The sequence below is a fragment of the Puma concolor genome, chromosome B1 (assembly GCF_028749965.1).
Source record: "Puma concolor isolate L17-30 chromosome B1, mPumCon1.1.hap2, whole genome shotgun sequence".
In the NCBI taxonomy this organism is placed as follows: domain Eukaryota; kingdom Metazoa; phylum Chordata; class Mammalia; order Carnivora; family Felidae; genus Puma; species Puma concolor.
The window spans coordinates 124,517,760-124,543,253 of NC_141670.1; the positions used below are offsets into that span (position 1 = coordinate 124,517,760).

General features: G+C 44.1%; 1 protein-coding gene across 2 annotated transcripts in view; it reads left to right on the forward strand.

Moving 5' to 3' along the window:
* TSPAN5 (tetraspanin 5) overlaps window positions 1–24,025 on the forward strand; it is a 175,721-nt gene extending 151,696 nt beyond the window's left edge. Inside the window, exons 3-8 of one of the 2 annotated variants that reach the window (XM_025922083.2) lie at window positions 9,997–10,143; window positions 14,085–14,255; window positions 17,207–17,332; window positions 19,223–19,270; window positions 19,369–19,485; window positions 21,838–24,025. In XM_025922083.2, coding sequence (XP_025777868.1) covers window positions 9,997–10,143; window positions 14,085–14,255; window positions 17,207–17,332; window positions 19,223–19,270; window positions 19,369–19,485; window positions 21,838–21,903 — 675 coding nt within the window. In that variant the 3' untranslated portion in view covers window positions 21,904–24,025. The remainder of the gene's footprint in view (window positions 1–9,996; window positions 10,144–14,084; window positions 14,256–17,206; window positions 17,333–19,222; window positions 19,271–19,368; window positions 19,486–21,837) is intronic. The other variant, XM_086704527.1, reaches the window with a different exon arrangement.
* The last annotated feature ends 1,469 nt before the right edge of the window (window positions 24,026–25,494 follow it).

A 25,494-nucleotide genomic window follows, 5' to 3' on the forward strand; every position in this document is an offset into this window, starting at 1 on the left:
CCTGGAAAGTTAGCATGTGAGCTGATGTGTTGTCACCAGCATGTTCAACAAACACGTGAAATATATTGACACCTGTTTTCTTTTTGTGTATCTGTGTGAACTCTTTTTCAGAGGGATTTCTCAGGAATGAAAATTCAGGTGGGTCAACAATCCTGTGACTTTGGTGTTCACTCTCAGATACCATAGCTCTACTCTCTTCTTGAGGCACAAGCCCAAGCCCGGATGGGCTGGATGGTAATCAAATCTCCGAACCTAACTCTCTGTTACACGTTCTTGCTCTCCCAGCCCCATCTGCCTTGAGCCCCTGAAGGAGGAGAGCGGGGTGAGGCCTTTGCCCCCTGCTTCCTGTTGTCACCCTTCCCCAGCTCACCAGATGCTCCTCTGCCCACTTCCTGCCAGAGCTGAAGTGGGAGTGGAGCTTTGCTCTTGGGACCTGGCAGATGGTGAAGGGGATGATATCTTGGTCTTTTTGAGGCTTCCCTGCTGAGTCCCTCTGTCTAGTGGTTCCCTTGAGTTTGGTGGATTTCTCTATTCTTGGCGGCTGCCTGGTTCCCCTGCTCAGACCTGGCCATCTTCCTCAACCAGTGCTCCTCTGCACTCTGCCTTTTGAGGTTTCCTGTTCTCCCCCCAGGTTTCCTGTTCTCACCCCAAGCTGCCTCTCCCTGGACACACTCATCTGGGGGTGAGGCCAATGCCACCAGAACAGCACTGGCCTGTCCTAAGCCTTCCTCTCTCTCTAGATTTCCAGGGCGGGAGTCAGAGCCAAGCCCACAGGCTCCTTCCTGGGCAGTCTGACCCTAATCACTGTGTCTCAGAGCACACCCCCCACCCCGCCCCTCCCAGTGGTCCCCTTGAAACTCCTCACTAGGTTTAAGGTAAAAAGCAAGCTCCCGGGGAGAGGTGTTGCCCAGCACAGTAACCACTTTCTCTAGAGAAGTGGGAATTTCTCACTCTCTTCTCCCTTAAGCCACTTTATATATGGGAGGCGGGGGGGGGGGGGGGGGGGGGCGGGTCTTTGTCTCCTATTCATGTTGGTCTTCAGATAGTGATCAGGGAAATCTAGGGTAAAAACGTCATTCTAATATCACGTTACATCTTTTTCTTAAAATTTTAGAAACAGGTGTACTGTTTAGAAACAGTCGCGTTGAGAATAAGAATCTTCTTGCTCATTGCTGCATGCTTTTTTCAGATGGTAGAGCATCATGGCGGTAGGCAGACAGACTGCTCTGGGGTCTGTTAGTCTGAGCTCCGCGCCCTGCCCTACCACTTTCTTAATTGGATGGGCTGGCAGGTTACTCCGTCTCTGAGTCTGTTTCTTGCCATGGACACTGGTCCTACCTAGGTTTATTGTGAGGGTGAAGTAATCCAGGGAGCCCCATGCCGGGCACACAGTGTGCTCAGTAGTGCAGATCCCCACAGAGCCTACCAGCTGCCTCCTTAACACCCACGTGCTGCCCAAGGAGTGAGCTTTCTAAGTGCACAAATGACCTGGGCCTCCCTCTGCTCACCTCATCGACCTGTTAGTCTCCTCTCACCACCTGTTCCACTCACACGTAGACCCCTCGGTGAGCCAGACCCTGTCACTTTGTCTCTACACTTGCTGACATCACCTGCCCCTCCCCGTTGTGTTCCCATAATACCCACTGCAGACACTTCTGTCCAACACACTACTTCCTTGTCTCCCCTCTAGACTCGCTCCTGGGGGTGTCACTATGCCTTCATTCTGACTACCCCTGACAAACGCAGTACTTGTCGCCTCTCAGGTGATCCCCAGGAAGGTCTTTACTCAATAACTGAGTTGTATCTCTGGAGCCCTCGAATACAGTGATTATGTGCCACTAGGCTAGACTTTGCTTTCGTCTTTTTCACTTTAGTTTTGGGGTCACCGTGATCAGAGCCTCTGTTACATATTTCAGTTTAAACTTTATACTTAGGGCTGTTTCTGGGTACGTACTCCATCATCAGAACATGCATGTGAAAATATCTGGGCAGTGGCCTGGGAACATGCTGGATTTCTGAAAAAGCTTTGTTTCCATGTTCAGAGAGGCAGCCCCTCACGCCGGGGGGGCATTTCTGGCCTGTGAGTGGCACTAATGAATAGGACTTGGTACAGCTGGCTGCCCCCCCAGCTGCCTGGCTGCAGGATTTGATGGAGACCTGGAAGGTGATGGCCTCTCCTCCTCCTCTTCTCCGAAAGCAGGTCATGGCCATTTTTAATCTGTAAGAAGGGATCCTTAAATCTCATCGATGACCTTTGACAAGAAAAAAAAGGGAAACCACATGCCTTTAATGCGGCTGGTCTTTCTTTAACCCTGCATCTGTTGGCCAGACCCCGAGTTCCGCTGTCCCCACAACCTTACGTCTCCCCAGACCGCTCAGGCCCCAGTGAGCTCTTGTCTCTTCGCCTTTGAGTTCTCTCTCTGGACTCTGCTGCAGTTCTTTAGACAAATGGACGTTGGGGGGTTTGCAGAGTGGCTTTCCTCTGTAATATTTGGGGGGGTCTCTGGTGAATGTTTAAGGAGCAGGTCTCCCTTCGGCCTTTGGTTTCAGCTGGGTCTTCCTGTGGCTGTTGTTTAAAGCTGCACCTCCTGCTCTTCAGGACCACCCCTCCCCCAGTACCTCATCTTCTTTAGAATGTCCTATCCCACCTCCTTTCTCAAGTAGGGAAATGCTTCTCTCCTTTTTACTCTAGAACTGCTGCCAGTTCCACCCCAGTAGGGTCTGGTTTCTGGAGGGGTAGGTGAATCAGGACCCAGTCTCATAAATCTCAAAGGGGTCCATCTGGCCTGGCTGTGGGTGCACATTCCATGTGACTGTCTCTTTGTTTCTCATCCAGCAGTCGGAAGGAATGTGCTTGTATATGCCAAAGCAGAAGAGTCCCAGACCTTAGGGGCTTATTAATGCTATTTTTGCATTTCTTTTCTGTGTGGGTTGTGAGAGAAGAAACTGAAGCTTGCCAGGTGGTACACAGAGGACTCTCTGAGCTGGTGGTGGAAAAAAACCACAGACGCTCCTGAGGTTTATTGGTTTGAAACCCTTCTGGAGCTTTGTTTGCCTTTTCATTTCTGCACGTGCATAGAAACCTTTTCCAAGAAGAAATCGTTATCCTCAGAGCATATTCCTTTATTGCAGAACCCTGGTGAGGTAGCTTAAATTCCAGAGGTAGCTGAATGAATGAGGTGCTGATGAGGAGGAAGGAGAGCAGAGGGAAGGTGGGCTGATTTTTCACATTCTTACTGAGATATACGTGTTCATCAAACCACCGGATGATGCGATCCCACAGGGAGTAGGACATTGTTAAGTAGCTGGAAGATCACTCAGGAGTGGTGCATTTTTGACCACCAGGGCGCCCATCTGGCTCCTTGACAGCAGAAGCCTGCTTTCCTTGGTTCAGGGTGCCGCCATCATGGCAGCATGGCTGCTGACTGCTCCGTGTGCTCACCACTCTTGACTCACACTTCTCGCTGCTCTTTTTTCTGCTGCACCACTTCTGTGTACTCTTAGCTTCCACCCACTCATGGCTTCTGCCTACTCCTGGCTTTTGCTTACTCATGGCTTCTCTCTTCCGCCTTTACTCTGAGTGCCTTTAGGTGATTTCCCATTGCCCAACAAAGAAGATCTGATTGGCAGGTCAGTTACTGCCACCTCCATTAGGCATGATCATCAGATATGGTATGGCTTTCCTTAGAAAGGGTCAGGCACAGGGTCACCTGGGCTTCTTAGTTGAGTGTCTGACTTTGGCTCAGGTCATGATCTTACAGTTCGTGAGTTTGAGTCCCAGGTTAGGCTTGCTGCTGTCAGTGTGGAGCCTGCTTGGAATTCTCTCTCCCTATCTCTCTGACCCTCCCCTGCTTGCATGCTCTCTCTCAAAAATAAAATAAACATTTAAAAAAGGGCAGGGGAGGGGGGTCAGGTAAAGTAAGTACCAGAGCAAAACAGATTCCACTCCAGTGCAGTTGGGTTAGATGCCTCTCCTATGTGCTTCTAAAGCATCAGATAGGTTCCTTGTGGTGTCATATAATAGTGATGATAATGAGGAAAGTGGTAAACATTCACTGGCTTCTTATTTTGTGCCAAGCTCTTAGCATAGTGTTTGGATTTATTTGAATTATTTCCTTCATCCTGAGGATGTGAGATACCATTTCACTGATGTGGAAATTGAGACTTGGGTTTCGTAACTTGTCCAAGATCACACAGATAGTAGGTTGTGGAACTAGGATTCAGGACAAGATATATCTGTATTATCGTGTCCTGTCCCTTTGCCCCTCATCTGGCCCTGTCCAGGCTACCCTCTTTCTGTGTTTCTGGATTCCAGGGGAAATTGTAGGTGGACAGGTGGGCGTGAGTACAGTGCAGGACAAACGCTCCCTGCCACACTCTAGAGCAGCCTAAGTGACTGGAATATCTGCGTCTCCCCTTTACCTTAGATAGAGGATGCATATTGATACATGTTTTTGTTGGCTCTCTAAATTTCTGTACGATATTGCCTTAGACATGTTCCATGAACTTGTCTTATTTCTTTTTAGGCACATATTGGTCTTCTTGCTAAGTTCTGAGAGATACTATCCAGTCCCTAGTAGATAATGGAAATCTTCTATTTTCACTGGAGGATCATCTCTTGAAGGCTCTGAATTGATATGCCAGGAGCTAAGCTAGTTGTCCAAAAGCCAATTTGTGGAATCGCTAATTTGCTGAATATATTTGTTTCTTTCAGCTTTTTTAATTGCCTGGTATTCATCTTGTCTTTAGAGCAGCACTTTACGTTATGGTCAATTTGTTTCTGCCTCTGCTGCTGCACCGGCTATAGGTCTGGAGGAGCTGAGGGCATCAGACTATAGATACAGAAATACATAGTATGAATATGAAGAACTCTTAAAAACCAGTGTTTATTAATATAATCTTAATGATAAATTAAGAATATATGGGTAGGATATCTCCCTATATTCTTGAGTCTGTAGTACTTGAATATATTCTTGTGATCTGTAGTCTTGGTCTCTGGCTTTCTTATTCAGACTCTTTCTGTTTCTCTACTGCTGCTGTTCAGAATTCCATTTTCATGTCAACCAAAACAAATGGGTAAAGGAATAAGTACATGTGGCTAATTGCTCTACTTCTCCTCCATTTTTCTTCATTTCATGATTCAGCTTCGTTGGAGGATATTTTCTGACTTGATGCATGAAGCCCGGTGCCCTTAACAGCTTTTGCTCCCAGGGCTCTGCCTGCAGGATTCTTGTAGAAGTAAAAGAACTTTCTAGTAAGTGGGATGCAAATACCAGGCTGTGTGTATGTACTTCTCACATAAGCAGCAGTGCTGGGGATGGAAGAGAGGAGCCAATGACATTTTGTATTTATTTTTTTCAATAAGTTTGAGTTCTTTTTTTTTTTTTTTTTATCTTTATTTTTGAGACAGAGCACAAGTGGGGAAGGGGCAGAGAGAGAGAGGGGGACAGAAGATCTGAAGTGGGCTTGGTACTGACAGCAGCAAGCCTGATGTGGGGCTTGAATTCACGAGCTGTAAGATCATGACCTGAGCCGATGGCACTCAGTCGACTGAGCCACCCAGGTGCGCAAATAAGTTTGAATTCTAAAAAGTTGATATTTAAGCTCAAGGGTTGAGCGTTTAGATTTACATGGAGAATTGGAATTTAAATTATGTAAGTATTGACCGAGACAAAGCACCTAAAAATTCCATGCAGAGCTCATTTCATTAATGATGCTGAGTTGATAGCGAGTCAACATGAAGGAAGACTGTTTACGCTGGCTTAATTGCTGTGTTGACTGTAAATATCAGCCAGCTGAGTAAAGGAACCATATTAAGTCCAACGCTTACCTCTACTCTTTTCTGCTCCCCATCCCACCCCCCAAAACCTTTTTTCCCCTGCTAAAGTGTGAACTTCCGGTTTTGGAGGTGTGTGTGTGTGTGTGTGTGTGTGTGTGTGTGTGTGTGTGATGCACCTGTATATATGCACACATGTGGCGTTAAAAGCACAATTTATTCAGCTGTTGTCAGGTTGTGCAGGTCCTCAAATGCAAACACAGACTCAAATAGAACCAGTTTGTGCAGTCAAGGGTGGGATATTCTAAGGATTTGGGAGTGACTGGTAGAACTCATTGGCAGGCCAGGGATTATAATACTGACAGGATTTTCCCTCCCTACCCTTATTCTTTGTTTCTGCCTAAGCCTGGCTTTCTATTTCTCACTGTAGATTGACTTTCTCCACGTGGTGGAAAACACCGTATATGTGGCTCCAGAATTTGGTATTTTACAACTTCAGCCACAGGAGGGAGACGCTTGTTGTAAATCCTAGTGTCAGAGGAAGGCAGTTCAGTCTTCTCAACTGTCTTGGGGCAGTGGGGTCATGTGAGAATTGGCAGCTCTGAGGGGCACATGGAATGCATTTGGGGGAGAGGGAATCCTTACAAGAAGGGGAAAGTGTTGTTCCCCAAAGAAGAGGGTGGTGCCCACAGGTTCCCAGAAGACTAGGTATCTGCTGGTGTGGTTCTTGCACATTCCTCAGGATTTACCACCAATCAGAATATCTATTTGAAATCACTTGGCAGACTTAACTGTAATCTTAGACCTTGTATTCCCTCCCCCCCCCCCCCCCCCCGGCTTCTTGTCAACAACAAGCTTTGATTATAATTATTCTTCAGCAGGCATGTGCTAACACTTCTTACTCATTTGTCAGATTGAACTTAACAAAATTAAAAAGTCCAATGAGAGACCCCATCTTTAAGACAACAGAAGGCTGAGCTATCAACTCCCCATCATTTTTGTAATCCAGAATCTTGTTGCCAGGATTACGTTCAGCTCTTCTTTAATCTGTGTAGTCAGAAGCAGTAAGACTGCTTTTCAGTGAATATTTGGAAACACAGCACAGGTGAAGTACAGTCTTTTTTTTTTTTTCATCTCTGTCTAGGTAAGTAGCCCTAATCCTGAGGAAAAGGAAGCTGGGCACTGGGCATTGACTTCCACACTTTGTGTTTTAAGACTGGAGTTAGTTTTCAACAGATAACGACCTGGGTGTATTCTGAATCCGTTAAAAATAAAGTTCTTGGTAGTCTTTTTCATGCTTTGCAGAATATTGTCTCCCACAAGCACTCAGTATCTGTCTCCAGCCCTGGCTTTTGCCGGAATTTAGGATTAAATGAGTAGAATCTGCAGGCCTGCTAGGCCCCCAAATGATTGTTTCCATGGAAACAGTTGAAGGCCTCTCAATTAAAATTGCCCCTGTAGGCTGGACAGAGTAAGAGTATGAAAATAAGTTTGTCTGGGAAGCCAAATACTCCTCCTCCAAATGAAACCCAGAGAAGACAAATGATCCAGGAATCTACTGACAGTTGACATCATTTTTTTTTTTTCTTTTTGGGGTGTAGCTTTGTGTTTGAGACGCAGGTATGTGTGTTGGCTGGCTGGTGGCTTGGCCAGAGCTGCCCAGATAAATGCCCCTGTTGTCCATAACCTCTTTGTGTAGAGCCACAGATCACAGAAGAGTGTTTGGGAACAATTGGATCTTTGCTCAAACTTGAGTGTGAGTCACAAAAAGCCCATTAAAAATAGGTGAAATCATAGAATGGTATTAAAGTTGGGAGGAACCTAAAGGTCCTTGTGCCCCGTTTCCCATCCAATTTGGGAATCCATCCTAACACAACTGAACAGCAAGGTTCATAGTTTGGCTTCCCCATGAATGGGGAGCCTTCTCTGATCCATTGCTGGAGGGTATTAGAAAGCCCTCTTTTACAATCGTACTGACATCTCTTCCTGTCACTTCCACCTCTGCTGCCTCTTTTCAGTACCAAGTAAATTGAATCTACTTATCTCATAATTAACTCTTTAAATTTTAAGAGAATGTTATCTATATACCCTCCAAAGTCCTCTTTCTCCCTGGCTTATTAGCAGGTCTAAAACATTAAGACTTTAAGTATGGACACCTGTGTTCAGAGACATTCTAGGGGGAGAGGTTGATTTCCTTCTAACACTGGCCCCTCACCACTGGTGCTTGGATTTTGTGTGTCTTTTCTGGCAATTTTTTTCTTAGCATCATTTGTGCAGGTAGAGAGTTGATAACTATTTCTGTGTTTTCCTCTTCTCCCCTGCCTCCCCAGAGTAGTCACAGTTCGAAGCTTGGAAATATGAGAAACACAAGACTGGATCAAACCATTGGTCTAAGCAGTCTCATGAAGGGTGTGGTTGTGTTTGTGAGGTCACCTCAGAAGTTGGTGAATACACCCTACATTCCTAACTGCTTTCATAATCTCTCAACCCTTTATCTGTGACTTATTTAAACCTTTGGCCTTTCCTGTAAAGTTTAAATTGTACATTTTAAGAGTCCTGTATTTCTCATATCTGTCCTATTATTAATATCCTATTGTTCTTAAGTTAATGCCCCGTCTAAAAACAGCAACAACAATAAAAACAAACAAATTGTTTTTGTCCAAATGATCCTACAACCTTAAAATGGATGGAAACTTCAAACTCCTAAACTTTGGTGTTAATTCATGCCGACTGGGAAGTGCTGGGAAGCAAATACGTGGCTTCCACTTGGTAGGCAAACACTGAAGTAGGCATTCTGTTTTGGTTCCAAAATATCAGTAGCTGCGTGACTTTCAGCAAGCTACCAAGCCTCTCTGGGTTTCATTTTCCTCAAGTATAGAATCAGATACACACTTTATGTTCTCTCAGGTTGTTGGCAGTGCTATGAAAACAAATTATTATAAGACTTCACAACAAGCTATACTATGATATTCTGGGATATTTTGAGAGTTCAAAACAAATTTAATAAAATAAAATATTGATGATATTGAGTATTTAAGACTCCTATACATCCACAGTTTCAAAAAAACAGGTGTCTGCCTCTATAGGAATGAATAGTAAATATGTACCTTGCATTTTAGGGGAAAAAAATCTCATAATTTCTAACATAGGGTCTGGGTGGTATGTGATGTGGTATCACAGCTGAGGGAGAAATGATTTCTGTAAAAAAGTTGCGTGTCCCTAAAGAAATGAAATCACTCTGGGTTCCTTTGGAAGGAAGACAAAAGGGTGGAAAGTCTGGGAGTAACTTTTGACGTATGAATCCTTTAAATCTCAGTTATTTATTTTTTAAATTTCTTGAGGGAGAGAATACATGTGGGGGGCAGGGAGAGGGGCAGAGGGAAAGAGGGAGAGAATCCCAAGCAGGCTCCGGCTCCATGCTCAGCTCAGAGCCCGATGTGGGGGCTTGATACCATGACCCTGGGATCATGACATGAGCCAGTATCAAGGCTGTTCTGTATACATAGGTCTGTGATGGGAACTCTCAACTGACTGAGCCACCCAGAGGCCCCTAAATCTCAGTTCTTAAAAAAAAAAAAGGTATTAAGTTAAATACCCCTAATGAGTCAGTGTGAGATAGCCATCAGCACAGATCACCTAAGTGGGCTTTGGGGGATCGGAGCCAGGTAGGGTCTACTGTGAAGCTCAAGGGTGGATCCTGAGGCATGGTCCTTCCCTGGAAAACTTGCAGGGGCTTGTTGCTGGGGCTGGCCTGCTGTGGTAGCCTTCAGCATCTAGCTCCACACCCTGGTTCCTGAGAAATGCCACAGGCTTGAAGCAGGCCCTTGTCTGCCTTGGGCTTCAAAAATGACTCCTCTTCCTGGGGGTTGGGAAGTGTGTTTCTCTTACCCACATGTTTTTACTTATGACTGCTTATATTTGGACATAGAAAAAAAGGTAACATCCACATCTTCTCCATACAAGGTCTGATGACAGTTTCCTGGGGTCATTTCTTTGCTTTATGTAATTTTACCAAAATTACAAACTTATCTAGACCTTAGAAAAAAGTAGTCTTTTGTTTGTTTTTTGCAGTGTTTCTTGAGTATTAATCATGCATAATAATCAGATGACCTCTGAAGTTTTTCATTGAAAGGGGGAATAAACCATTATATTAATCTTTCCATGTTGAAACACTGACCGGGCATCCTGGTGCCTTGTTGTGTGTGCTTTTCCGTCCCCAGGGAGTTCTGTCCAACATCTCTTCCATCACTGATCTCGGTGGCTTTGACCCGGTTTGGCTCTTCCTTGTGGTGGGAGGAGTGATGTTCATTTTGGGATTCGCAGGGTGCATTGGAGCGCTACGGGAAAACACCTTCCTTCTCAAGTTCGTGAGTATCCCACTCGGCTCTCAGGCTGAGGGCTAAGCTCCCGTCTCTCCACAGGAGGATACCCCATCTGTAGGCAAAGTGGCTCTACCAAAGGCAAAGCAAAAATATGGCCCGGCTAACGCTTTCCTTTTGGGAGAGCTCTCTAGATCACCAGCTACGTGCTCCCCCGTTTTTCTTAATAATATAAGTACCACCCCCAGCCCGTGCCCTCCGTGGAGGTTTTGTACGTGTATATCAGGATTTGCATTTCCAGTCCCTAAAATGCCTTTAGATTAAGGTAGGTATACATATAGTTTTCTTCTCTTAAGTGATTTTTACCTACTCTTTTAAGCACCTAGTCAGTAGTGAACTCTTCACATAGTTGAGAAAAACCAGACATAAGCACATTGGCTGTGGCCTGTCCTGATTAAATCTGTTAAGCAGTAGGTTTCGGAGAATATGGAAAAACAGTAAGAGGGACGTCCTCCTCCTTCTCTGCCAGTACAGACTTCTCCTTTTGTATGATCAGCATAATTTTCAGGTCCCTTGCAGGGTGTGTGCACTGTTAGCATGAAAATTTTTAGAGGAGGAGTTTTACCAGGGGCAGATAAGTAATAAAGTAGAGCGTGAGAAATGAAAGCCTTCCTTTGGAGATTCCTTCCAAAGGAGAAAAAAAATGGCATATGCTTACGTGTATGTATCTGAAACAGGTTTGTTAGGTGTAGTCAAAGGTCAGCCAAAGGTGCCTGTCAGTCTGGAGCTTGGCATGCGGGTGGGCACCTGTGTGGATGCCCTCTGAATAACAGCGGAAGGGTGAAAACAATCCCCCTTCCTGTGGTGAGGGAAGATGGTGGGATTTCTAGACAACAGTATTCGTGTAATAACCCCTGTTGCTAGAATCATACTTCTCATCATTCAGGGACATTTTCACTTAAAACGAGAGCCTACACTTGAACTAGTCCCAGCAGCCATGCAATATGTGATTCTCTTTCCGGGTCACATCATCCTCTGGCATTTTTCTTGAATATCCCTGAAGAGAGCAGACTCACTGTACCCTACCCAGGGTAGCGCATTTCAAATTTGGGCAGCTCTGGAGCGGATGAGGTTTTGGAGAATCGGACCTGAACTTTCTTATGTTTAACCTGAAAGTTTATAGGACTCTGCTAACAGGGAAAACTAAGGGATATTTGGTCTTCTCTACACTTAAGTGACCAGTTGGTTCTCTGTTCTGTATACATAGGTCTGTGTTGGGAACAACTGGTTTCCTAACACTCCATTTGCCTGATCTCCCAGTTCCCCCTTTTAAACACATGCACACACAGTTACTTCATTCCTTACCTAATCAAAGACCTGTGGAGCCCCCAGGAGAGCTCTGTCCATGATCCTAACCTGCCAGTCTTCCTGGCATGAGAGCCTTCTAAATGCGTGGGCTCACCTCACTCAGTTTTTCTGTAGTCTCATAAGGCCACAGATAATACTGAGCATTTGCCACTATTTTATCAGTTTGAGCCTCTGTGGCCTCAATATGGGATCCCCTTTAATATGATCTACTTGAATACAGTTTAGTTTGTAAGAGGAATCCCTTTAATGTAGTTTATTGTATTTGTACTTGAAGATACCAGAGTTAACTGAACAGGCAGAAATAGATACGTTTCTCTAAATCAGCACCTTAATTTCTAAAGTCCCATTTTGGAAGTGAAGAAAATTGAATTGTTTCTTGGCTTTTAAAAATGTCGGATAATATTTAAAATGGTCTCTATTTAGTACAAACAATAAAACCTGGCCCAGAATATTCTTTGGGCAGGAGCGGTGAAATAAGTAGAAGCAAATGTCAACACGGCTTGAAAACAGCCTCAAAGATTGGATTCTGTAAGGCTGGGAGATTTGCTGAGGGAAAATCTGAGAGCTAAGATAATGTGAAATAGAAATGGAGCTTCCTGGTCAGCTAAGGCCCTAGTCTGAAACCTGTGAGTCAGTCTCTGCGCCTTTGAAAGTGGGGGAAATTGGGTTACAGGGTCAGGGCATATAGGTTTCTGCCAAATACTCTATAAGAATTTAATTTGGACTTAATTTTTGACATATATGTATCATATAACATTAAAGGAAAATTTCCCAGGGTAACTGGAAAACGAACTTGCCTAACCTTTATGGTGATGAGAACAAAAAGCTAGCTAAAATCTCTTCATGACTTGCGTCTTGGTATTTTGTGTACATTTGTATACAAATGATTTTCTCATTTGTATAGTGTGATAACTAGTGTATTTCTGTACCTAATAAAGGGACGGAAGTTGTTTTATACTATGGGGTAGGCATTGAGTAAAAGTGATAGTTTTTTCCTGTCTTTTTTTCTAGATTGAGGAAAGCTTACTTTGAAATTACTGGTACCACTGATGATAATTAACAGTTGAGATCCTATTTCTACTGTATGCATCAAGGACAGATAACCAGGAGATCTATGGAAGCTGAACCTGAGCCCTAGAGGGTCTAGAATTAAGGCCTAAACTTTGGGGTCCTAGACTTTGCCAGGAACTTCTTTCTTTCTTCCACCCCTCCCCTCATGCCCACCCTCCCAAGATGGCCCTTGCTACCCTGGAAAAACACTGTCAGATATGCAGACATTTGATGTGAGAAGGCCCCACCCCACTGCCCTCTCCCACCCTCACCGCACAGAAGACTGTGAAGTCTTTGGAGGCAGGATTATGCCTTACTCATCCTTGCTTCTGCAAAGCCCTCCAAATCCAGGGCCCGATCTATTATGGGTCCTTCGATGTTGGCCAGAAGAATTAACATATGTTTGTCTTTGCTTCGTTTTAATAAGTAACTGTGTAGTCTGCTTTGCGCCACTCCTCCAGCACCTTTTTCTCTCGGTTGGCTGCTTGATGTCTGCTTGCTGAGGCAGAGAGCTTTAGCCCCCTCTGCCTCTCAACCACTCTCCGTCCTGTAGCTTTCAGGAGCTCTGCTGAGCAGCTGTGGCCCTCTTTCTGTCCTTGTTACCAGAAGTTCACCTCGTCCTTCACAACCTCATTTCTCATAATCTGTTTCAGCACAATGAATTAGAAAAGAGTAAGAGGGTGGGGGCGATAGGAAGTGGAAAGAACCGTGGGTGTGAATGATACGTTGGTATGACTGCCATCTGAGTCTTCTAGATGGAAAGGCAATTTCTCCAGATTTATGGGCAATCACATTACCTGTGGCCTCCAGCCTTTCTGTTTAAATTCTTGTTGTCTGCATTAGCCAGAAGTCTTCCTTTGGCTGCAGGTTGATGTTATTTAAAATCTTCTGAGACTGGTATTTACAAAGAAGGGTGAGCACAGCCAGTGTTCCTAAGAAAGATTTCAACCCAGTTTTCATGATGGTAAATGATTTTCACATCCTAGTCACCACCGCCCCCCCCCTCGCCCACACTCACAAACTTCCTCTTTGACCTCTTCATCCAAGACGAACACATCTGCTATCTTACACCATAAAGCAGGTGCAAAGGAGAATTAAAGCAGTATCTGAATCCTGAAAAGGAACGTGTTGCATACAGAATCAAGGCCATGGTAACAAATGGCAGTCGATCTTACAATACTGAGATAATTTCTCTTTCAGCATTACGAAAGCTTACTAGAAGTAGGGGCAGGTCATGGTTCAAGAGTCTGGCAGTACATCAATCAGAAGAAACTCATTAGGTCTTAATGTGGGTCTAATGAGAAATTCCTTTTATCCATGTTTGCTTATAGGCTTTGTTGTTTAATTACCAAATGGACCACAAGAGTCCCTAAAATGTGATTATGAATGATTTTTAAAAATCCTTTCTTGGAATATAATATTCTATTAATGAATCTTAAACTGAAGATTATCTGCTTTGGACATGTGTAACAACCACCCAATGTCATTACAAACCTTTTTAGAAGGAACCCTCTAACTATATATGATCAAAATAGCCCTTTTAACTGTTCTCTGTGTGTCTTTTGTCTTAGTTTTCTGTGTTCCTGGGAATTATTTTCTTCCTGGAGCTCACTGCTGGGGTTCTGGCATTTGTTTTCAAAGACTGGATCAAAGACCAGCTGTATTTCTTTATAAACAACAACATCAGAGCGTACAGAGATGACATTGATTTACAGAACCTCATAGACTTCACCCAGGAATATGTAAGTTTAAATTTATTTTTAAGTTGAAAGCCTTCTCGAGGAATGAGAACATTCCTCCTGGCTTCTGCATGTGCCAGCTGGAACCTACCTCTGGTTCTTCCACATGGTTTTGTTTGTTTGCTTGTGTATTTATTATTTTCTGACCTGCTTTATGACTTACATGATTTGCACCCTGAATGGAAATGCCCTATTTGCACTTATCTCAATTTCTACGAAGTCCAAGGGACCAAGAAAACTTCTTGAGCAACAAGATTATAACTACAGTTGCTGTTTCCTATTGACATCTGAAGAATATTCTTTTGCTAGAGGTGTAGCATTTTGTTTGGTGTTTAACATGCTTTCTTGCTCCTTGTCCCCTTTAAAAAAATTTTTTTTTTTTTTTGCTTATTTTGAGAGAGACTGAGATAGTGTGAGTGGGGAGGGGTAGAAAGAGAGAGAGAGAGAGAGAGAGAGAGAGAGAGAGAGAATCCCAAGCAGGCTTCACACTGTCATCACAGAGCCCAGTGTGGAGCTTGAACTCATGAAACCATGAGATCATAACCTGAGCCAAAATCAAGAGTCAGACGCTCAACCCACTGAGCCACCCAGGCGCCCCTTGTTCCCTTTTGATCATCTTCCACACTTCACAGCTCACAATAATACATTTAGCAATAGAAAATTTGTCCACAAAGTTCCTAACATGCCCATCCAAATATCCTAGCACATGCAGTTCCATGCAACTGAAAGTTGAGAAACTTCTAAGCCCTGGCGGCTTCTAACAAGTAAAGAATCTCTCACAGAGCCACCCCCCACCCCAGGTTTCTGAACGTTACCAGGTGATGTCCTCTGTAATGCAAATGAAGTAGCAGGCACCCCGTTTGACTCAAAATGCAAAATGGTATAAACAAGGTTCAGAAGAACTACAGATCTAGTGCCAAAATCTGATTAGCAAAGTGACCATGGGCTAACAGAACCTTGACCTATTTCCCCAAGAGTAAAACGGAAATAATAATAGCTACTGTTTAACTCCTGCAAATATTAGGGCACTCTAATGAGATGTGCATGGTTTTATATTAGGCTTAAGGTGTAACTGTCCTAAGGTGTTAAGGTCTTTATTTGCATGCACTGAGAAACTGGATAAGGTGAGCAGAACTGGACAGTGCTGTCTGTGCCATACATGCAGGACTGGAGGGCCAACAGAAGCCCAGTGGATCAACGGTGGTCTCTTGGTTGGACAGCTTTCCAGAATGAGCTGGGGTCCCTTCTGATAAAGGGAGGAGACGGCCGCATCCGCACTTGCTATCTGGGAGACCACCCTCCTTCCTTAGGTACTCAGAAGTCAGCTGAGTTGTGTTGGTTTTGTTCAGTAGCATCAATGACCGTCCTTGAGTAAGCTGCACCTCAGCTGTGAAATTAAGCCCTGTTTCATCTCCTCAGCAGACTTCATTGTTTTGTTAGGTCATAATGGATGCAAGCTCACACCTTGCCAAATGTCATCGCTGACTAGTTTGCATGACAGATCTGATGAAGCTTTGTGGGCAAACCTTGAGACGCACAACCCAAGCCCTCGAAGGACCAGACGGGTTGGAAGAACATGCGTGCACACGTTCTCTTGAAATGCTGTCTGCTTTATATGGAAATCCCGTTATTTCATGTGATTTTATTTTTCTGTTATGGAGTTTAATGTGTTGAAGTAGCTATTGGTCCTGAAAGCCTTAAAATGGTCAAGGCTTGATGTGTGTTTAACTCTTGAGAGGTAGAGCTAGTCCATTTGAGGGGAGTGACGAAGTTGGCTTCTGGAGCAAGCAGTGCTCGAACCAGGCCCCATTTGAGACTCACTGACTTTAACTGCTCATTTTATATACATTTTAATTAGATGATTGAATTTTTGTAAATGCATTTACATATTTTTAAATATTTGTTTTTGAGACAGAGAGCGCCAGTGGGGGAGGTGCAGAGAGAGGGAGATGGAGGATCTGAGGTGGGCTTTGTGCTGTCAGCACGGTGGGGCTCGAACTCATGAACCATGAGATCATGACCTGAGCCAAAGTCGGATTCTCAACTGACTGAGCCACCTAGCGGCTGCTGGATGATTAAATTTTTTAAGTTGAAAATGTAAATACATGCTCTTTAAAAACTTCAGAGTAGTAACAGATATATAATGAAAAGTAAGCCTCTAAAACTTTTCGGGGTAATGAGCATGTTCACTATCTTGATTGTGGTGATGGTTTCACAATGTATACGTATGTCAAATGTTATAAAATTGTACACTTTAAGGGGTGCCTGGGTGGCTCAGCCAGTTAAGTGTCCGACTTCGTTCGGCTCAGGTCACGATCTCGCAGTTTGTGAGTTCGGGCCCCGTGTCGGGCTCTGTGCTGACAGCTTGGATTCTGTGTGTCCCAGTCTCTCTGCCTCTCTCTCTCTTTCTCTCTCTCTCCAGAAATAAATAAACATTAAAAAAAGTTGTACACTCTAAATATGTTCAGTTTATATTGTATGTCAATTATACCTCAATAAAAAGGATTTTTTAAAAAACCCTTAATGCGGTAGAGACCACAATTTTTAGACAGTAAGCCTCTAGCCCTCCCACCCATAACCCCACTTGCCTCCTTCAGGCACAGTCAGGGTTCAGTGTCTTATTTATCCTTCTAGAATGTTCCTCCACGTACCCAAGCCAGGCAGACCTTGTTCTGATTGAGCCTGCTGAGCAACTCCTCCCCTTCCTCCACCTAACACCATGGGTCTCCTAAATCATTTAAATCCGATGCTAACACATCTTACAAATCTTGGGCCTTAATCACTTTGGAAGCTTTTATAGGAGCTGCTTAGGTTTAGTTTGGTCTACAACTAAATTCTGAGACAGAAAAGAAGGTTAGAGCTGGCGGAAGCTGGGTGTCGGTCGTTTGGTCGTGAGTATAGGCGCCTGGTCGCCTCCAAGTCAAGATGTTCTAATTCTCTCCTGTTTGCTCTAGTGGCAGTGCTGTGGGGCTTTTGGAGCTGATGATTGGAACCTAAATATTTACTTCAATTGCACAGATTCCAATGCAAGTCGAGAGCGATGCGGTGTGCCATTCTCCTGCTGTACTAAAGACCCTGCAGTAAGTGAAGGCCAGCAGACTGTTGGCCAGCTCCACACGTCACACCGAGAATGGGCAGGGGTGGGGGGCTTGGGGGGATGAGCACAGTGACTTTTTTTCTCGAAGCCTCTTCTTACGTGCTCATTCCCAATTGTAGCTCCTGTAGGGGGCACAGTGCTCAGATCTTCCCAGTAGGGGTAATAATTGCTGACCTTAATTTAGTAGTACGTGCTGGTTCCTAGTCTCAGTCTTTTTGTGAGTTGGCTCAATAAAATTCAGAATGTTCCTCCTGGCGGATACCACCATTATCTTCCCTCTTTGGGTGAAATGTAGGCCGGTAGAGTTTAATTAACTTTCCCAAGCTCACATTGCTAGCAAGTGAGGAGCCGAGCTTCAGACCCAGGAAGCCTGCCTATGGTGTCTGTAATTCCTTCTCTGTGAGAAGGACGCTCTTAGGTGAGCGCTCCCTGCATTGGTTTGGGGTTAGTGATCCTTTGCGTCCCGACTTGGTTCTGGGGGAGATATTAGGGATAGGAGAGGAGTTTGAGGTAGGATAGGCTCATCTACTAGGTAGGAAGACCGCAGCTGCCTGGACTTTCAGTTGCAATGATGATAATAACTGTAGTTGGTATTTGAGAAAAAGATAAAATATTACACCTGTGCATAACCCCTTCTACCATGACTTTGGTTGTATTTTGGGTCAAATCATGTGACTGGGATATGGGATGTCTTGAGATGCAAGTGCCTTGTCGTAAGTTAAAAGCCAGGAGTGAATGTTAGAACAAGCGGGAGAATTTGCTTCTGCACATGTCCATCCCCCACTCTTCGGCCTTCTGGGACATCAATCCAGGCAGCCTCCTCCAGGCCGCCCTTCTTGAAATCAAGTGGAGCCCAGTGAGGACCACTGAACTCGTCAGCAATTTCCCCATGGAGGGTGTAAGGTTTGGGGCTCTTTAAAAGAGGCCATGGTCTTGGGGTGGAAAAGTAGTTCTCTGAGGGCTTCAGAGGGGTCTCCGGGCTATTACTCTTGGTCTGAAAGAGACTGAGAATCAGAAAGGACTGTGCTTCCCTGCTCTGAGACCCTGCCAGGAAGCCCACCTTTCCTACTGGCTAGTTTCGTGCTCTCCTCTGAGGAGGGCTCATAGGCAGGAGAGCACCCAGTACAGAGCCCTGGGTGCCCACGCAGGTACTGGCCAGCAGGTGCAAATTATTCTGTCTCCAGTTCCTGCCCTGTGTTAACATTCCATCAGAAGTATGAAGCGTCTCTGAAGGCATTATGCTCCCCTTTTGACTACAGATACTCTGGGTAGAGAGTTTTCATTCCATAAATGCCAAGCTAATAAAATCCACCCCATACCCTGCAGAGGGGAAAAAATAAACCTAAAACCGCAGAACCCACATTTCTTGTCAGACCTGTGAGATGTCAGGGTGTCTGTCCATGTGACGTGTTGTCAGCACATTGTTTTGTTTTTAATTATTAAAGTAATGCATTCTCATTGAAAAATCCTTTAAATGATACAGAAGTATGTAGATTAAAAAGTAGAAGTTCCCCCAAAAGAGCATAAGTAAACATAGTCGTTGTGCCCTTTACCATGGTTTTATCTATGTCTTAGTTTTCTGAACCCCATATGCTTCCTGAGGTTGTCAATAACATGCTTGCTTTTCTTATATTTCCCGAGCCTCAGTTTTCTTCTTTTGGAAAAAAGAAGGCATATTTTAATACTTACTTCTGAGAATTTTTATAACAATTACTTGGGATAATACATAAAAGTGTTTAACATGGTACCTAGGACATCTCCATGCCTAAGCACACAGTTTATTAACAACACTTAACAGGGATCTTCTGCTAATTCTTAGGTGGGCTTCCTGTCTATTGAGTGAATTTCACTTTTCTATTTTCTTCCTCCCCAGGAAGATGTCATCAACACTCAGTGTGGCTATGATGCCAGGCAAAAACCAGTAAGTGGAATCTCATCTTGTCACTTAGCACAAAGGGTGTTTCTGAGGAGCTTTTGAACTTGCATGGTGACACTGTGCTCTCCTCTTCCCTTGCGAAGGAAGTTGACCAGCAGATTGTTATCTACACGAAAGGCTGTGTGCCCCAGTTTGAGAAGTGGTTGCAGGACAATTTAACCATCGTGGCTGGTATTTTCATAGGCATTGCATTGCTACAGGTAAGACCGGGCTCCTTTATGGATGTCACAGAGAAATGATGCTCTGGGAGAGCCCTTCCCAGGACAGGAGCTCTGCTTAATCACCTTAACATCACAATTTTTAAGACACATTGGAAGGCTGGGAAACAGACCTAAACTATTGGGTTTATATTTTATTTAAAGCCCATTTTAGATGCTACTATCCTGAAATACTTCAGGAAATCTTTTTTCCTTTCCAAGATGGAGAAATTGATTGGGTTAGCAGTTGTCTGCTGGGATTCCAGTGTTTCCATGGGCAAAATAATACTGTATTGTGACAGTTGGGGCAGGTAGGAATTGTCAGAAGTAGATCCCAGTGGCAACATTAAGACTTTTTAGAATTTCACACACATCCAGTGTTCTGTTCTCTCTCTGGACCGCCTTGTCAAAATGCTAGTGAGGGAAGGAAGACACCCACTTTTCCTCCTAAGCAGCCCCAAGAGCTGAGGTTTTTATCTTGTAGAGATGTAATACTTTTCTTAGAGGGTCACAAATGGGGCACAGTGGTTGAAAGAGATTAAAGAAGTCCTAAATAAATGGAAAGCCGTTCCATATTCATAGATTGGAAGACTTAATTTTGTGAAGGTGGCGGTACTCAAATTGATCTACAGGTTCAGTGCAATCCCTTTCAAAATTACAACTGCCTTCCTACCCCCACCCCGCCCCCAAATGGACAAGCTGACCCTAAAATTCATGTGGAAATGCAAGGGACCGAGAATAGCAAAACAAACTTGAAAAAGAACAGAGTTGGAGAATTCACACTTTCCAATTACACTTACTACAGAGCTACAGTAATCAAGATGGTACATAAGGTTGGATCCACAGATCAGTGGAAGAGAATTGAAAGTCAGAAATAAGCCCTACATCAATGGTCAGTTGATATAAAAAAAAAAATTTTTTTTTTAATGTTTATTTTTGAGAGAGAGAGCGTGAGGGGAGAGGAGTGGCAGAGAGAGAGGGAGATACAGAATCTGAAAAGGCTCCTGGCTCTGAATTGTCAGCACAGAGCCTGACACAGGGCTCAAAGTCACCAACCATGAGATCATTACCTGAGCTGAAGTCAGATGTTTAACCAACTGAGCCACCCAGGTGCCCCTATGGTCAGTTGGTTTTTGACAAGGGAACAGAGATCAGTCAATGGGAAAAGAATAGTCTTCTCAACAAATGGTGCTGGACCAACTGGATACCTATAGGTAAAAAGAATGAATCTGGGCTCCTGCCTCACACCATATATGAAAATTAACTCAAAATAGCTCAAAGACCTAAACTTAAGAGCTAAAGCTATAAAACTCTTAGCTAAAGCTAAAGACAGTGTAGGTGTAAATCTTTGTGACCTTGGATTAGGCAGTGTTTTCTTATATATGACACCAGAAGCACAAGCAACCACAGAGAGTACATAAGTTGGACTTCATCAAAATTTTAAAACTTGAGTGCTAAAAATGATAAGAAAGAGAAAGACAACCCACAAAATGAGAGAAAATACTTGCAAAATCATTGTGTCGGATAGGGGTCCAAAGTCTAGAATATATAAAGAACAACTCAACAATAAAAAGACCAGCCCAATCCAAAGATGGGCAAAGGATTTGAATAGATATTTCTCCAAAGAAAGTACAAATAGCCAATAAGCACATGAAAAGATGCTCATCATTAGATATTTGAGAAGTTTAAATCAAAACCACAATGACCTAGCACTTCACACATGCTAGGATGGATGTAATTGAAAAGGAAGACAATAATGAGTCTTGGCAGGGATGTGGAGAAATGGGAACCGTAATACATTGTTAAAGGGAATGAAAACAATAGAGTCACTGTAGAAAACAATTCGGCACTTGCTCGGAAAGTTAAACGGAGTTGCCATTGTGACCCAGCAACTCCACTCCCAAAAGAACTGGAAATCTGTTCACTAGAAAGTTGTACAGGGACATCCATAGCAGCACTATTCATAATAACAAAAAAGTGGAACCAGTGTAAATGTCCATCAGCTGATGATGGATAAACAACATGTGGTTTATCCATAGAATGGAATATTAGTCAAGTCATCAAAAGGATTGAACTTGAGTGGTTGTGAGGGATGGGAGAATAGAAATGCCTGTGAATAGGTACAGAGTTTCTTTTCAAGGTAATGGAATGTTCTAGAATTAGTGGTGATAGTCGTACACCCTTGTGAATATACTAAAAACCACTGATGTGTATACTTTAAAATTAGGACATGCTTTATAGTGTATGAATTATGTATCAATTTTAAAAATGAAAGAAAAGAGATTCATTGACCTAGGAAAAGCCTAATGACGTTTTGAGTTTCACTGTTTGACTCTCTTTTCCTTCCTTTCCCAGATTTTTGGGATCTGCCTGGCCCAGAATTTGGTTAGTGATATTGAAGCTGTCAGGGCTAGCTGGTAGGGCCCCGGCAATGCTGCTGCAAAACACTGGACAGACCCAGCCTTCCTGCCCCTCCAGCGTGCCCAACCCAATCCATGCTGCACGGACCCTGATCACACAGGCATCTTGCAATCCCACCTGATGGAGCTGCCAAGAACTTGGTTTGGGGGAGGGGGATGGTGCAACTGGGAAATGCTGCTCACTGACAGAATTAAACAGATAACCAGTATGAAAGTCGTTGAGCCGTGAATCTCTACTGTAGCCACGAGTTTATGGATGGATACTTACCAAAAAAAGAGAAAAAAGGGAGGGTGAGGGACCCAGATGTACCTGAATTTGTGGAACACACAGTCTCGTTCTCCGCTTCGATAACTGGAGGGCTGGAAGAAGCAGTTTTGTTCTTTGTCACACCTTGAAGGGACTGCTTTCTGTTCCATGGCCTAAAGAAGTACATCTTTCCTAAAACTCAGCCCCTTACCTGGGGGGGCTGTGGTGTTTTGGGGCACCCCTTCGCTGTACATTTCAAGGAACTGTTAACAACTGTGATCCCAAGAAGAAAACAGCTTGTCTTCGGGGTTCAGAGTTTGTGACCGCATTCAGCAAGTAATGCGGGTGGGCATGCGTGGTCTCTCCTGGAGTGTCCCTTAGAAGGGACGTTGTGTATCCCACGCGCATGGAGTAAGGGCAGCAGGACACTTTGTGATGCTGAATTTTAGCAGGACAGATTGTTGTTCTAAGTAGGCCTGAGCTTTATTTATCAATGACATTCAAGGAGAAATTGAAGTTAATGAAGAGGTTATTGGTTAACATCCCTCACCCCCGCCCACCCTATTAGTTGTTGGATTCTTTGGAAGCTCTGGAATATTCTGGGTTTTGTTTGGCTTTTTTTGCGGTTTTGTTTTTGTCTCCCAAAAGTGAGAGCTGGGATGCAGTTTCTCTTAACGTGTTTTCTTACTCAGCTCAATGTTAATTTTTTGGTATAATCTCCCCGCATGATCTGTGAACCTGAATCCACCAGCTCCTTTTCCTGCCCTGTCTCCCACGAACATTTATAAATGTTATTTGGTCGGCATTCACTTCGTAGGTTCCCGGCCTTCAGAGGTGTGGCGTGTCCTCCCTGGCTGCGAAGCGACTGGTAAATGCTTCCACAGACTCGATAGTCCCTTTACCCCATCGGTCTCCGGGGGCCTCATCCGCAGCCCCCAGTTTTCTCTTTGAATGGAATTGAACCTAATGCTGAGACAGTGTTGACTCACAATCAAGAAATTTATAATGTTTTTTTCCCCCTTCTGGTTTTACTTTGCTTTTATTTAACAACAACAACAACAAAAAGGCATGGCCAGAGCTCCCTCCTAGTGCAGACTAGCCATCAGGATGGTAACAAAGCACAAATACTTAGGAGGGAGGGGCATTGATGGGGCAAGTGTTCTGTGGCCCAAAGTCGGACACCACTTCCAGGTGCTGCCGCTCATCCTTACCCCCACGAAGGTGGGGAGGGATGAGTCCTGCCCCCAGATTTTAATCCAGCTGGTATCCACCAGGATGCCACTCTCCTGGGGAGCAGACATCAGCCTGTGGAACGGCGGGAAAACCACAGGTACATTTTACGGTGATGCCACACTTGCCAGCACAAAACTGGGCAGCTAGCATGCTTTGTGGAAATTTAGCAAGCTTTTCCGTTTTAGCCCCATGTTGCATCGCTGTGGCTGATGAACGTGTCAATCTGCTCAGAGAAAAGACAGAAATTCTTTGAAAACTGTCTCCAGAGTGTGGGTGTGTGTGTGTGGCTGCATGTGTGTTTTTGTGTCTCTGTGTAGTTAGAGATGTTCATTCCATCTTCTGGCTGTAAGATGATTTGATGTCATCTCTGCCCCCACGCAGTTGTCATTCTGTAATGTCATTCCAACACGGAGAAGACTCGAGCCCCGCAATTGGCACTCTTGTCTTTATTACCTCATTCTCCGGTGAACTCCCTCTGACCAGTTGATTCAGAATCAGGCAGGGTCCCCTCCCTTTGGCACATCCAGTGAAAGGCCAAACGGCAAGTCCAAGTGCGTTCTAAATTTTAATTAGTCACCCTTTATTTTTTACACTTGAGAGTGGTTGTAATTAAGGCTGTCATTAATAAACTGGTTCTACCTTACGTGGAGTTCTGTCTTTCTTCATTACTTGTCTTGGGATTGCAGAATTCTCAAATCCAGTGGCTCTCAGACTTTAACGGGCATCAGAATCAACCAGAGGGCTTGCTGAAACAGATTATGGGGTTTGCCCCATCCCCACAATTTCTGATTTAGGAGGTGTGTTTCTGACAAGTTCCCTGGTGATGCTGTGCGTCTTGGATGCACAGTTTGAGAAGTACTGCTCTGATCAGCTCTCTAAGGGGGAAAGGAACATTTCGGGGTTGGGGAGGGAAAAGTCCCTTTGTGCTACTGGGTGCTACTGGGTGGGTATGTAGGAACTGTCTGTCCTTGAGGTCATTGTCTGCTGGTCATAGTCACCTGGGGACCACGTAGGATGCAGATCATCAGGCCTTGCCCCTGGCAGTTTGGGAGGGCATGAGCCAGAGCCTATGTTTTTTAAGAAGCTCCCGTTAAAAATTTAATGCACAGTGAAATTCAGGACTCATTATCTTGGTAATATTCACAACTTTTTTCTAAGAAAATAATTGCTAGTAGTCCCTGAGAATAAGAATCTTAAAAACGCATTTGAAAAATGCTATTGTAAATGTCCTTTCATTGTGAATTACCACTGTAGAAAGACTTGTCTTTAAAACTATTAGACTTTTTTCAAAGATCAAACAAAATGTGAAGTTTCATAGAGACCCAAGTAGGTCCCAAGACTTGCTTGAGAAACGTTTTACCTCGTTTCCCTGGATATTTGAAACCAAAATGTTATTTTGACTTTAGAGAAAGTTGTCAGTGGCAATTGGAGATAAGCAGTCCCTACTGAGTTTTCTTAGCTGTGCTGGTAGGGATTATGTACCTCTGTGAGGTGATTGGCCCTCCTTGCTCACAGCAGACACAGAGCCAACAAAGAAAATTCTAGCTTAGATGTAAAAGGATGCTTTGTCCACAAAACTCAGGGCTTACAGGAAGTTTCTTCCTGTTTTGAAGGTAGACTCCTGCAGGATGGTTCCTAAATTTCTCTTTATCTGTATCGTTTGCTTACGACAAAATCATTGCTTCCATGATTTAAAAATATTTAATACCATTTTTAAAAATGAACACAGGAATAAAAGAATTTTGCATCACAAAGCACTTAAAAGAGAAGTCAGTCCCTCTATTTTTTCTCCCTCTTTTCTTCTCCCAAGGAGTAAACCTTGATGTCTCTGTCAGCCTTCTCCCTACTGTAGGTCCCAGTCTTCCTTCTCTCCAGGAGATTCTGAAAAGTGTCTCTTGGCCTCGTTGTGCAGAATGTTTCCTCATTCATGCCCTGGGTCTGTGTGGGCAGGAGTGGGGTCATTCTGCAGTTCTGTGGAGTCCCTCTGAGTGTCAGTTTCCGGCTCACTTGGACAGGAGCCCTGGGAAGCCGGGGGGCTGAACAATGAGGAGCTGGAGCCCAGTGACCTGGCTGGCCCTCTGCAGCTCTCTTTGTCATTTGTTCAGTGAAGCC